The sequence below is a fragment of the Orycteropus afer genome, unplaced genomic scaffold, assembly GCF_000298275.1.
Source record: "Orycteropus afer afer isolate SDZICR_OR568_19922 unplaced genomic scaffold, OryAfe1.0 scaffold00307, whole genome shotgun sequence".
NCBI classification, from domain to species: domain Eukaryota; kingdom Metazoa; phylum Chordata; class Mammalia; order Tubulidentata; family Orycteropodidae; genus Orycteropus; species Orycteropus afer.
This window is the reverse complement of record NW_006921894.1, coordinates 2,517,238-2,532,591: the sequence shown is the minus strand read 5'-3', so window position 1 is coordinate 2,532,591 and position 15,354 is coordinate 2,517,238. Positions and strand designations below refer to the sequence as shown.

General features: G+C 35.5%; 1 protein-coding gene across 1 annotated transcript in view; it reads right to left on the bottom strand.

The window, feature by feature from the left end:
- Positions 1 to 15,354, bottom strand: part of PTPN2 (protein tyrosine phosphatase non-receptor type 2) — a 178,437-nt gene that overhangs the window by 19,155 nt on the left and 143,928 nt on the right. The window contains exons 10-12 of the mRNA XM_007951673.2: positions 12,754 to 12,963; positions 10,712 to 10,864; positions 2,835 to 3,016 (exon numbers count right to left, since the gene is read on the bottom strand). Coding sequence (XP_007949864.1) covers positions 2,835 to 3,016; positions 10,712 to 10,864; positions 12,754 to 12,963 — 545 coding nt within the window. The remainder of the gene's footprint in view (positions 1 to 2,834; positions 3,017 to 10,711; positions 10,865 to 12,753; positions 12,964 to 15,354) is intronic.

The window sequence follows — 15,354 nt, the reverse complement described above, 5'->3', positions numbered from 1 at the left end:
GCTTGGTAGGGTGGAGGGTCGACGAAAGAGGGGGAGGCCTTCAACGAGATGGATTGACATGGTGGCTGTGATGATGGGATCAAGTATAGCAGGGATTGTGGGGCTTGCGCGGGATCGGGCAGTGTTTCGTTCTGCTGTGCATGGGGTCGCTATGAGTTGGAAACGACTCGACGGCACTTAACAACAACAACAACAACAATGAAGGAGCCCTGGTGGTATAGTTGCTAAGGTCTTGGCAGCTGAAAAGTTAGTGGTTTGAACTCCCTATCTGGTCCATAGGAGAAAGATGTGACAGTATGCTTTCATAAAGATTACAGCCTTGGAAATCCTATACGGCAGTTCTTCTGTCCTATACAGTTGCTATGGGATGGAATTGACTTGACAGCAATGGATTTTAATGGCCAATAACACAGCATTGTTTCTTGTACTTGTTGACCATACAAATATCCTCTTTTGTGAAATGTCCTTTTAAGCCCTGTGCCCATTTTTTGAATAGGCTGTCTTTTAAGTTGAAAAGTACTTTTATATTTTGGATATTAGATCCCATTGAATATATGGCTTCCAGTAATTTTCCCCCAATCTGTAGGTTGTCTTTTCACTATTTTTTATAAAATCCTTTGATGAAGCAATGTATTTAGGTTTCATGAGGTCCCATTTATCTCTTTTTCTTCGGTGGCTCATTTTTGTTGTCACATGACAATATATTGTTAAAAACAAGACCCTTCATCCATACCCTTATATTTTCTTCTAAAAATTTTATGGTTGTAGTTTCATGTTTAGGTCCTTGATCCATTCTGAATTGATTTCTGTATATGGTATGAAATATGGATCTGGATTTATTCTTCTATATATAGAAATCAAATTTTCCCACCACTGTTTATTGAAGAGATTCTTCCTTCTAAACTGAATGGACGTAAGCACCCCTGCTGAAAATACGCTGAATATAGAGCAATACATTTTTTAACGGTTCCTGATTCTTTTCCTCTTTTGTATAGCATCACTCCTATTAGCCTCTTTGCTTAGAAGCCCAATTTCAAGTGAACTCCCGTCCTCTGCTTTCAAGCATACACCAGCCTCATCTGAGACAGGTAAGAAGAGAAAGAAGGAAACAACACATATGTACACCTGCCCCCCTTCCACCTCCTGTGAGCATGCTGCAACTCCTCCTCTGCACTGTGAAATGCTGACAAGTAGTTTAGCACATGACTGTGTAGTGCTCAGTAACCACCCTTTCTTTATCTGGCAAAAATAACCTTTCATTGTTTCAATTCTCCTGAAGAATTTTCTTTAATGTCGATGGTGCAGTGCCTCTGGCATCTGACTGCTAACCAGAAGCCTGGTGGTTCAAACTCACCAGCCATTCCTCAGAAGAAAGACTGGGAAATCTACTTTTGCAGTGATACTGCCTCGGAAACCCAAAGAAGGGTCACTATGAGTTGGATCTGACTCCACGGCAATAAGTTTGGTTTAGATCAACTTATCACCAAATTCAACTTTTCGTGATTTAGTTCTCATTTATTAGCAATTTTGGGACTGTTAATATGGTTGGTTTGTGTCTTTAAAGATTGAAACTCAGTGCTTCTGAAGTAGTAATTAACAATATTTTGGTCATCAATTCTGCTTTCGAGTCTTGTTATTAATTACACTGGATGCCCCCAAAATATATCCTGGAATCCTAACCTTGGATGTAACTTCATCTGGGAATAGAGTTTTCTCTGTTGTATTAAGGAGGTCTTATCAGTGTAGGATGTGCTTAAACCTAATTACTTTTGAGATATAAAAAGGACAGATAAGGCACAGAGACAAGCAAACACAAATTGAGAAAGACAGAAGCACATGTGAGGATCAACCAAAGAATGTCAGGGTTACAGAAGCCAAGGCAAGGATTTTTCCCCAGAGCTGAGAGACAGATAAAGCCTTCCCTAGAGACAGTGCCCTGAATTGGACTTCTAGCTTCTAAAACTGTGAGAAAATATGTTTTTGGTTTTTAAAGCCACTCACATGTGGGATTTCAGTTACAGTAGCACTAAGAAACAAAGACAATTACACAAACAGAACTAGTCTTCCAACCTTCACCCCTCTAAATACACCAAGGAACCAAATATCTTATTACTGAAAAGGATAAGGTAATTTAAAATAATATTATTTCTTCATAAACAACTTCATGCTCTAAAACTTCTCAAGCCATAAATAAAACCAAAAAAAAGTAACATTTCTAAGTCATAATAAACATTTTCAATATATGATAATACATATACTATATAACACAATATTACCTTTTATAAAATTTTAAATATGTAAGTTCTATGTAGGGAAAATATATATTTAAAGTTATATATAAAGTACATGGGAACTTTGACTATTTTCCTGGTACATTCTAAGAGCTCTATATATTAAATATGATTAAAACATAAAATTCCCCACATAAAAGTCATACAGCAACATAGAAAAGAGGAAATCAAAGAACACATTCACTTTGCTGAGTGATTTGTCCTCAGTAGTTTCCTAATGTGTGAGATAAAACGAACTTTAAAAATATAATTTTTAATAAAAAAAATCTGAATAGTTAACTCATTCATATGGATTCAAACAATAAAAAGTATAAAATTTTGATTTTCCTTGAAAAGGACATTTTTCCTTCCTTCAATAATGGAACTAAGGTTAAATATTCATTTATGTAAGCATTGGCTTCTTAACAAGATTGAAAGCTCTTTGAGAACAATGATGTCATCAACATATTATTTAAATCTCTTTTAGTGATTAATAGTTACATCAGCCCAGTAAGTAAAGAGCTTCAATTATTTCATACCCACAGACATGTGAAGCAAGCTCACCTCTCACTCTTTTCCTCTACAGAATCTTGCATTTTAGAGGACAGTCCTGTACACCTGTCACCTGTAAGTTTTTCTTCTTCTAAGCCTATTCTGTTCCCATTGTATTTTTCAGTCATTATTTTGGCTGGGGAATGATCAAAAGCAGGAGACAAATCTTCCTTAGAAAGTTCTTTCCACTGTTTCTAGATAGAGAAGAGAAATGAAAAACAAATGCAATGAAAATTTGGGCTTCCTTAGATAAAAAGGATTTATGAACTGAAATTCTATATTCAATTTAAGAAAATCCTATCATACTAAGAGATGTATGAAAAAGCTATTTTACCATACCACAGCTCTTTTACATATGCCTATTATTTTCAGAAATTAAAAACTAATAAAGCATTTAATATTTATGTGTATCAGTATAGAGTTGAACACAATAATCTTACTAAAATCTAGTGGTCTTTTTCCTATTTGAGACAAACTGTATTAGACATTATGCATATGAAAGCAGGGACAATGAATAAGGAAGACCAAAGAAGAACTGATGCCTTTGAATTGTAGAGTTGGTGAAGAACACTGAAAACACCATGGACTGCCGAAGACTGAACAAATCTATCCTGGAAGAAGTACAGTTGAATGTTCCTTAGAAGTGAGAATGGCCAGACTTTGTCTCACCCACTTTGGTCAGGAGATCAGAAGGGACCAGTTCCTGGAGAAGGATATCATGCTTGGTAAAGTGGAGGGTCACAGAAAAAGGGGAAGACTATCAACAAGATGGATTTACACAGTGGCTGCAATGACGGGCTCAAGCATAGCAATGATTGTCAGGATGGTGCAGGACAGAGCAGTTTTGTTCTAGTGTACACAGGGTTGCTATGAGTTAGAATCTACTTGATGGCACAAAACAATACAACAACAAAAACATATTAGACATAATAAGAAGATTATAGCTCAAGTTAGATTTAGCTCGACTCCTAGCACATAGGTGCTAATTTCTGAATTAGTGACCAATATGGTGCTAGAATGGGATCTGGTAACTTCTTTCTCCTTCCCACTGTCCAGTCTAGTGGAGCTCTAACTTTGAGATCTGCAAGTAGGCCTTCTGGATGCAAGACTTTCATTTGGTTGTCACTACAGGTCTATAAGCAGTTAGAGGCCCTGGCTCACGACTAGGTGAGGGAAAACTCCTCTGACACCCACCTATGTACTTAAGAGCAGATGACCCACTGGGTGAGGGAAAATTCCTCTGACACCCCCCCATGTGCTTCAGAGCAGATGGCAACAGAAAGTAGGACTCAGAAGAAAACTGTCAGTTTCTTCACTTACAAAACAGGAATGCTATCACCTACCTCAGGAGGCTACTGTGGTGACTAATAAGATGTATATGTGAAAATGGCTAGTGTCATGTCTGGCAAATGTTTGAAGGAGACAAGTGGAGGAAGAGGTGCAGAGTGTAATCTGGGTCCTAAAGACGAAAGCAGTTAACAAATGTGTAAGCTAGAGAAGGCAGTACTGGAGACTACTGTCCCTCCAAGTCCTTCCCAGGGCTTCCTGCTTCTAGGAACAAAACGGCCACCTCTTTCCCTGACAATGACAATTTCAGCAGAGGCAGTAGCAGTGCGAGCCAATGATTTCGTTATCTATGACTCTGACCCTGGCTCAAAATGACTTTATATAGTCATAGTCCAGATTCTATCATGAAAGTAAGAAGTCTTGGATCTAATAAATAAGGAACTCCACACTCAATGCCTAAGGATTCTAATGATCTTGAGCAGAGGTTTGATACTGCCACACACATACTTTTTTGGAACTTATGGAACAGTCATTTCCTGGAGCTACTTTTGTGCAAAGTGGCACTGTTAAAAGCAATGTCTGTATATTAAGATTTTTAAAAAATCCTCAGACAATCCATTCATAAAGTGGATTTGCTAATTTCTAGTTTGTCTCATTATCACACAAGGATAACCAAAATCATTAAAGAGAAAATAAAAAGAAAAGGGCATTTTACCACATTCCATCTTTCCCAGATATGGCTATTAAGTTGTGTAATTAATGTATGTCTTTTTGTTTTAACTTGATTCACAAAACACACAGAAAACATGAAGTATCAGAATTTGTTACATTGTTACTGGAGGACAGTGAGTAGTTCAGATTGCTACAATTTGGCTAGAAGACAGAGAACATGTAGAGTTTGGTCCTGACAGGTAAGCTGGAAAAGAAAGAGCTTCTGAATTTAATCAAGGAAGCAATAGGGTAGAACTGAACACTCCTCAGCAAGAGCCTAGTGGGACACCCCATATCCAGGAGGAAATTTTTGTCAACAGTTAAGAATACTATCATGAAACACAAGAGTAAGAAGTTTTCACTGTAGATGACTATGTCCATTTGCTTTCTTTCCTTGTTTAAAATGTTCTGTCTAAATAGCATTTTTGATAGTGAAGAAGATACAGGCGACACTTGCCATACCCTAAACAGCTAACAAATAGTAAAGCTAAGCAGTCTTGGTTGACTATGCTATCAAGATTATCTGTATTCTTTGAAAAGCTCAATAATTTCAGGCACTGAATAGTTTAAGAAAACACCTCATACAAATCTTAAATTATCTCCAGAACTTATGCTGGTCAATTTTTGAAGTTTTCACACTTCACTGAGATCTAGTTCTAGCAACTGGGGCTTGTTGTTGTTGTTATGTGCCGTCAAATCGGACCCGACTCATAGCGACCCCCCTTGGGTTTCCGAGGCAGTATCGCTACGAAAGTAGATTGCCCTATCTTCCTTCCAAGGAGTGGCTGGTGGGTTTGAACCGCCAGCCTTCTGGTCAGCAGTCAGGTGCCTTAGGCACTATGCTACCAGAGCTCCTAAAGGATGAAATTCAACAATGTCAATAAAAGCCATTATGCATAAAACCATAATGGATTATTATAGATCATAATGATCATTACTGGATCACTTCTAAAAAAATGTAACCAATTCAGAATCTGCCCACAAGAAAAGCATTCAGAAAAGAGGGAAATTACTTCAGAGGGGGAAAAAGAGAGCTATATAATATTAATGGAAAAAACAAACAGAAAACACACAAAAAAACCCACGTTGTTCTGCTGTGTCTTTTGAAGCTAATGTACTGAAAATTTGATGAAACTAATCTAGTTCACGTTCTCATTTTGAGGTCTCAAGTAAGTGTTACCTAGATTATGGATTTATAATCTTTCTCATACCTTGCTCATGATGAACTGCATTCCCTGTCATCACATGCTGGTGTGAGCAACTGCCCACATAATGCTTGTGATTCTATCCCCTGTCCACTGCCACTCCAAAGAGCAGTAAAAGTGATACAATTAAACTTGGGGCCCTGAAATTTTTAAAAAGTTTATCATTTACATTTAAGACTTTTAAAATCAAAAATACCAAACTCACTGCCATCGTGTCAAGTTGACTCATAGTGACCCCTCCTTGGTTTTCTGAGGCGGTTATCTCTATGGCAGTAGATTGCCCAATTTTCCTTCTAAGGAGTGGCTAGTGTGTTTGAACCTCCAGCCTTCTGGTTAGCAGTTAAATCCCACAGGCACTACAAGCTTCAAATTCCCAGCTACAGATCTTACAACAACAGTTCTAAATAGTTAAGTAGATAATGTACTCTGGAAGGTTTACTCTCATCACTGAAATTAGGCATTTTCTAATAAATATGTGTCATATCAGCAACTACTACATGTATTAATGGTGACCCTGTATCAAGGAAGATATAAAGCAATAGGTATCATTAGAGAGATGACAAAAAAATTATCTGTATTTATTTAGGTAGGTCAAGGTCATTGGAGGTTTTCTGTACGTGGATATAAGCTTACAATTATATACCTATATTTACTAATTTTTAAGTACACACAATCACTTCTGATGTATAAAACTAAAACCTATCCTTTGTCTCTACAGGTTTTAAAGTCACTTTACATCCACATGTCTGAAATGTTCACAGGAAAACTATATCCAATAAAGAAAATACCACTTATATCCTTATTAAAAATTGAAGGGGGAAGGCAGGTGGTCCTTTCAGGAAAAAGGACTAAAGAAGAATTACATGAGTGGAGCACTGTTGAGCAGAAAGACATTTTCTAGACATGGCCCCACTCACTGTAAAGAAGTGTCCTTCCTTCTTCTTACAAATATTTGTTTTTCCCAAAAAATAGAAGCAAATAAGATATGAAGCAGATGGACAGAGAAGAATTAAGAGTCTTCTTCAACTGGCTATCACATTCTCATAAATCAAACACAATACTTTTATAGGATACAGTTTTATTCACATACAGTTTTGGGTTTTTACATTAACAAGGTAACTCTGGATCTAATAGTAAGGTTTTATAGTATCAGATTTTGAGGAACTTCTCTTAGATTTCAGTTCTATGTTAAGGTTCTAGCACAGCATTTCAAATAAAACATGATGTAAGCCACATATAAAAACTAAAATATAAAGAAGTAAATTTATTTTTAATGTTTTCTCTAATGTATCAAAAATATCATCACTTGAACATATAATCGTTATTTTTTAAAACTAAGATAATTTCCACATTTTTGCATTAAGTCTTGAAAATGTGATCTGTATTTTTTACATTGTAATCACATTGCAATTCAGACTAGCCACATTTCAAACTGCAATGACACATGTGGTTAATAGAACCGAGTATTAAGTAGTTCTAGGAAAAGAAAAAGAGAGAAAACTGTGTTCAGAGTATGTGAACCATAGCATAGTATATGGCATTTGAAGAAAAATTATCCTATTAATGGACAACAAAATAAATCCAAAAACACAGATTCCTAAAAGAATAAGTACATGCCAAAATGCTTTCAAATTTAAAGGTGGGTGAGTTAAAGGGGACTTTCTCTTTGTACATTACATATTACCACATTGTTTGAAATTTTTTCTAGCCAACATGAACTCATTAATTATTTTTATAATAAAAAATAAATTAACAGCATCGAGTCCTGCTAACATGATTTGTGTGGAAATTACCCTTAGTAGGTAATGGGTTTTTCTGATTCCGAGCACTGGAAAAGTACAGAGACATTTACACTGTCCTACCTTGAACACAGGCAGAGATTGGTCTTTGGTTTGAACAGGGTGCTGTTGAGGCTAATGTTTAGAGTTTTTGATGGATACGCCATACCACATCAACTGGGAAAAAAATTTTTCCTAGCCACAAACTGCAATATTATAATAAAGACTCCACAGAAAGTATGCTTATAAAACTCACCTCTATAATGTTAAAGATCCTCAAAGTAATTAAGTAAATATTCTAAAACTGAAGAGACAAAACATTAAAAAAAAAAAAAAAAAGGGGGGAAATTATCTAAATGACAGTACATTTTTTCCTACAATTACTTAATCTGTAAGTATGACCAGGAAATAAACAGTGAAAAGCAACTATACAAGATACACAGGTGTGTGGAAAAATTTTGATTTCACAGTTTAAACTTTTTTAAACTCCAGTCTTAAGATGGTAAAAGGCTCACTTGAGACAAAAATGAGAAATTTTACTAATCTTAAAACACCTGAGATAACTTTCACTTCTCCAAAATCACTGTTAAAAAGCAAAGATGTCACTTAAAAGACTAAGGTGCATCCAACCCAAGCCATGGTATCTTGAATCAGCTCATGTGCATGTGAAGAAAGCTGGACAACAAATAAAGAAGACCAAAGACTTGACGGCTTCAAATTATGATGCTGACAAAGAATACTAAATATAGCATGGATGGCTAGGAGCTCTGGTAGCACAGTGTCTAAGACATCTGACTGCTGACCAGAAGATTGGTGGTTCAAACCCAATGTACTTCAATGTTATAAAGATTTACCGCCTCAGAAAACCAATCAGGGTTGCTATGAGTTGGAATTGACTTGATGGCAGTGTTTTTTTTTTTTTCCCTCCCATGGATGGTCAGATAAACAAATCTGTCTTGGAAGACATACAGCAAGGATACTCTTTAAAAATGAGGATAGTGAGACTTCATCTCCCACACTTTAGACATATTATCAGGAGGGACCAGTCCTTGGAGAAGGACATCATGCTTGGAAAAGTAGAGGGTCAGCAAAAATGAGGAGTATCTCAATGAGGTGGATTGACACAATGGCTGCAACAATGCACTCAAACATAGCAATGACTATGAGAAGGGCACAGGACAATGTTTCATTCTGTTGTACAAAGGGCTGCTATGAGTTGGTGCCAACTCAATGGTACCTAACAACAACAAATCACTGTTCACTGGCAAGGGAATCCCAGAGAAACAAAATTTTCTGTGTTTTGTGGGGTGCTTTCTAAATACTTGGTATTTTTACTAATGACATTGAGTAATCTGATGTTTCTCCTTATTAAATTAAAAAAAAAAATGCTATTTAAAGATTCAGGAGCTCTGGTGGTATCGTGCCTAAGGCATCTGACTACCAGCCAGAAGGCTGGTGGTTCAAACCCACCAGCCACTCCTCAGAAGTTGGGTACTTTATTTCTACAGAGACACCACCTCGGAAATCTAAGGTGGGATCACTATGAGTCCAATCAACTTGACAACAGCTAAGTTTTTTTTTCTTTGGTTAAAGATTTAGGAGCTCTGGTGGCATAGCTGATGAAGGACTGCTAACTGAAAGGTCAGTGGTTCAAACCCATCAACTGCTCTGCCAAAGGAAGACTGAGAGATCTCCTTCCATAAAGACTTACAGCTTCAGAAACCCAATGGGGATCACTATGAGTTGCAAATGACTCAATGGCAGTGAGATTTTTTTTTTTGTTGTTTATATAAAGATTTAAATAAAAACTTTAATAAAAATAAAATATTAAGATATTATTGATAAAATGGGAGCTCTGGTGGTGTAGTGCCTAAGGCATTTGACTGCTAACTAGAAGGCTGGTGGTTCAAACCACCAGTCACTCCTCAGAAGGAAGACTGGGCAATATACTTCCATAGAGGCAGTGCCTTGGAAACCCAAGGAGGGGTCACTATGAGTTGAAATCGACTCGACATCAGTCAGTTTGGTTTTTGTTTTTTATGGATAAAATATTATGACACCAAGTTGAATAGTTAAAATAGATCGGAAAAATAATATAGCTGTGAATAAACAAGACTGTGTAAGAATATTTTTAAATGCCTTTGAAATCTACACATTTACTATACTTATTACATGTTGACAGATGATCTAAGTGATGAAAGAAGGCTTATTCTTAATATTCCAGTGCTGGCTAGAAATCATAGAAATTACAGAGCTAGTAAACTTGTTCATATCTGAGAAATATATTGAAAGAGATTCTCAAAGACGCACTATTTACTTATGTCCAAGGTGATTAGATCAGATTAAGAGCTGGGGGTCTGTTGTTCCTACTCCATTTCTATTTTATATTTTGAGTTAGCGCATGATACAGATTCCTGATTATCAGTGCTTGAATTTAGCTTCTGCAAATATGGAATAAAAATATCTTCAAGAGAATAAAGGTACAACCAGGGAACATTTTACCGGAACTTCATTATGACTGCCATAGTACTCAAGTTGCTCTGTGCTATAAAGTAAAATATTATATAAATCAAATCCTTTATAATCCCAAATCAGGTTTCTAAAGGGACAAAAATACCTAAAATTTCTGATTTATTTTAATAATCAAATGCATAAACTCCTCCTTACATGAGAATTTAAGTTTCTTTAACAGAATCTTGCTTTCATTAGCACTTTTAAGTACCACTTAGTTAAGATTTAAGATGAGGCTTAAAAGTTTACAATTTTAAGATGAATGGCTGGATTTCCACATTACTGTAAATATACTTTTTAAAGGAAGGGATGAGATAAATGCTTAACTGGAGTACAATTATGCTAACTGCATTTAACTGTTAAAAAGTGGGGATATTTTTCTCCTAAAAAAGTTTACCTGTATATTTGAATCTCCCTTTATAAACTTTGCTCCTTCTATTATAGCCATATATGAGAATCTGAGTTGATCTGGTGTCTGAATAAGTCCCATTCGGTATTTTCTCATATTCAGTAACACTTGCTTAATGTTAATATCATTTCCTTTTTCCATCTGCAAGAAAGGTGAAAATAATTCAAGCCTTTTGTTGTTAGAGTCCAGGAACAGATAATACAGAATCACTGCTAAGATTTTTGCTATTCTTTGTGCTCCTTCTGAAGAACAAGGATAATTTAATATTGTAGCAGTAACTGCTGTGTACACAAGGACCATTCAAATCTATTCATCCTCCTTTGAATCCCAATATGTTTTTCAAGTGGTAGAGGATTGAGAAAAAAAAATTTTTTGATCCTTTGTCTGACTCATAGCTTATTCCAAACCAATCATAGTTTAATCTCAACTCATTTAGACAATATTTGGTCAAACCAAGGATTTATGACTAGTGTTCTGGCTAATGTAATAGTAAGTTTGCTAAAATTAGTTTTCTTTCTTAAAAAAAAAAAAAAAAAAAAATTCTTGGCATGAGCAAATGTTTTTGTCCACTGCCCTTCCCTCTCTGTCATGTCTGGATATAGACTTGGTGTCTGGGTATCCTGCAGCTGTTTAAAGATGTTAGAGAAGAAAGCGTGAGCCCAGTTCATGATGAGACTATTTAGCTATACCAGCTCTGGACTACAGATCTGGTACTATAAAAAACAATCTCTCGTTCCCTACGTGGGGGAAAAAAATTCTTAAAGTTATGGCGGCAGGGCCTTTGCTATTTGACTGAATGCATTCGTAACAGGCACTAACACAGTCCAGCTGTAATGTTCATGATTCATACAGTAGACACCAGAGTTTCAAAACATATTAGCATTCACTTTAATATAATAATCCAAATTTCTAATCGACATATTCTGTAACAAGGAGAGTGGTAAAGTAATACACTATGCGCCAAGACTGAACTGTTCTAATTCCTTTTATCAAAGATGAAATGTCTGAAATGTTCTTCCAAGAATATCACTCTACTGATCAAGACTCCTGTTAAAATATGTGTATTTACCAGGCATAATATCATTAAATGATTTCATTTGAGAACTTACTTTGTACTAGCTGTACTGTTAGCATATGAATGCTCAGAAAAGTACAATGAAGCATAGTGAAGTTTTATAAAGACAGGAAAGAGAAGGTAACACAGGACCTTAAAGTCAAGATTTAGGAAACCAGTCTACTTAACGTCCGTATTACTAAAAACAAGCTCAGGAATGTAAAAAGTAAACTACAGGGAATACTGAAGGAATAAATGACATAGAAATCATAGCAGAAGGGATTATAGATGGCTTATAGTCAATACAATGAGGGAGAAACAAGAGAAATTAGAAGGTGCCTTAGGGTCAACAGAAGCCCTTGCACCCCAAGTAAGGAAAAATTAACTTCTTTAAAAGATAAAGAAAGGCCTGTATTATTCAGGCTGAGGCTGGGAATGGGCTGGTGGAAAAACAACATACCTGGTGGGGGTACAGATATGAATCCCAGGGAAATAATAACATCTACTAAGTACTTAGAATAAACCAGGAACTCTTCTATATTTTCTAAATGTACTAATTCATTTGATTCTTGCAACAACTCTGTGAGGTAAGTACTATCATTATCTCTAGTTTATAAATAATGCAACTAAGGCAACTGAGGTGAAATATTCATCCAAAAAAGAAAGACTTAAGTATTATATATCAATTTATATTTGAAAAATTGTGGAGGTAGGAAGACCTATTATTTTTGTAATACAAAGCTACCAGAAAAAAAATCTTGGAACTATCTAGAATTATCTTGGATATATCTCTACCAGTCGTGAGTAAGAGACAGTTCAAAGGGTGGAAATGATTTTAGGTTCTTCCAAAAGAGAGCAGATACTTAAGTTTGAAAAGCACAGTTCTGGAATACTGACGCCAGAGCTTACTTCTGTTAGTAGAAAAAAACAAACAAAAAATAAATAAGATAAAAATTAAATCATAAGATGCACTTACCAAAATAAGACAGGTGTCTACTAAGGAAAAGGTGCCAGATCGCCCGATGCCAGCACTGCAGTGAACCACCACGGGCCCATGCTCAGGGTTCAAGGAGCCAGATTCTCTTACTTTAAATAAGAAATTGAGAAATGAAGCTGGTGACTCAGGGACTCCAAAATCTGGCCAGGTGGTATAATGAAAATGAGATATTGTTCTGGTTTCACCACTCTACAAAGTAAAAATCAAGGGGAAGGAAAAGTTAGTTCTAATTTCTTTCTTTAAAAAAAAAAAAATCTAGGTTAGAAAGATTATGTATTTTACATAATGCTTATAATCCATACAGACCTTCTACACCATGACTTTTTCATTTGATTTTGGATAATCACTTGTATAAATTGGGGAAAATTTCCTTTAGGGGAATTTGGAATATATTAATAGTAACTAATACTTATGTAACACTAATCATTTTGTAGCCATGTTCTAAGTTCTTTAGATATTAATCGAAACCACACAAAATCCATCTTCCAAAAGAGAAAACTGAGGTGAAGAGCAGCTAAGCAATGTGCCCAAGATCACATGGCTTCAAAATGGCAGAGCCAGGATTTGAAGCAGCAGCAGTTACAGTCTGAGTTCTCAACCACTGAGCTATACTACACATGTTTCTAATATTTTCTTTAACTCACACATCATGATTGGATTCCTTATTTCTAGTTTTAAAAATGCTCTATCGTACAATTTTATGTCCTTTAATGCTTTTTAACAAGTCCCAACTTTTTTTTTTTAAAATATAAATTTCCCTTCATATGATTTTTCTTTTAGATTCTGCTATATAGGCACAGAAGGGCAATACAAGGATTGATAGAAAGAAATAATCTTTACATTTTTAATTGAAATTGTTCTTCTAATTGCTACCCTTCTCCACAGTAATAAATTCCAGTTCTAAAACTGTTAATATGCTTATGCGCTAAAATGACTTACCAACATACTAAATGTTTCCCGTTTCTTAATGCCTGCCTGGCACTCACTCCTACTTCCTGATGATCTTTATTTCTGACTTACTCCTGAAAATGTTCCTTAGTTTTGCCAATTATCTTTTGTCTTATTTCTGAAAAGTAGCAGTAATTCTTGAACATGTTTCTGCACAATTTTTCAGTTTTTTATGACTTTTTTTTGGAAGGGAGGAGGCATAGAAGTAATATTTTTTAAATGTGTATCTTAATGGTTAATAGCTAACTATAGCACCCAACTGTCAACAGAAACATTTGAAATCAGAAATTATCTTTCATTTTTAAAAACAAATTTTCTTATTTAAGTAGAACCAGACTCAATTATATAAAGAATAACACTGATGAAATACACTGCAAAAATAATTTTTTAAAAATTCTTTTATACTATATACTTTCAGTTACCAACTCTTCTTAACATGTAGCTTTAGTAATTATAAACACATTGTGATCCACAGGTTCTCAATATCCTGAAGGCACTAGGAGATTTCCCCACTATTAACTTAAGTGATCATCACCATTTCTAGATTTAAAAACATTTCCTTTTATATTCATATCAAGTATTGTAAGTGAAAGAAATCAGATTCAAAAGCCTATATAATGTATGACTGCATTTATGAGATAATCTGGAAAAGAAAAATTATGACAAGCAGAAACAGATCAGTAGTTGCCAGGAGCAGTGGGGAGGTAGGGTTAGTTGTCAAAAAGCAGCAGGAGATAATTTGGGGTGTGTGTATGTGTGACAGAACTGTTCTGTTATCTTGATAAAGTAGTTACACAACTGAAAACTTATGGAACTGTACACCAAAGAGAGTAAATTTTATTGGATGCAAAAAAGTAAATTCGTTTACTGTATTAAAAAAAAGGAATTAAAAAAAAACTAAATTAATAAAGTGAAATTATACTTCCATTTACAAAGCTTTAAGTTGACAGTAATTACTCAACATTCATGTAAGAACAGCCTGTTAACAGCTGGTCCTTGGTTAGTCTAGGAGTATGGTTAGCACAAGTCATGTTTTTCTTTAATCTGGGTCTATGATTTCAGTGGGACAACTGCCCTTTGAGTACCAAGCACCCCAAAGCAGTGCTAATGGAGCTTGGTAAGGCACAAGCACCACCTGGTTGCAGGCTCACTTATTTCATCACCTCTTGGCTCAAAATCTATGGTTACTCTAGTCCTGGGCAACTGTTTGCTTGCATAATTTTGGTTCAAGACTAGTGGTCTCTTAATTTTTTTTTTTTTCAAATTCAAGTCACAATCTTTAATAATAAAATCAGTTCCCATAAATGTTTTTAACTGTGTATGTTAGTCTTTTCCACCAACACATTTTTGGAAATTACTGTTTATCTACTCTTACAGGACCAGACAAAAGGACTTCTTTTTTAATTGTGATTTGGGTAAAAATTTACAGAGCAAATTCACTTTCCATACAGAAGTTCACATATACTTTGTCTCATGACATTGACCACAATTTACTACAATGCAACATCTCCCCTCCTACTTCCTCTCGATAGTTACCTCTTCCCTGTGTCCATCTCTCCATGCACTTCTGCCCCCTGAGCTATCTCCCTGTGCATAAGCAGCCCTTCTTTCTCCCGTGATTGTTCTCTCCAA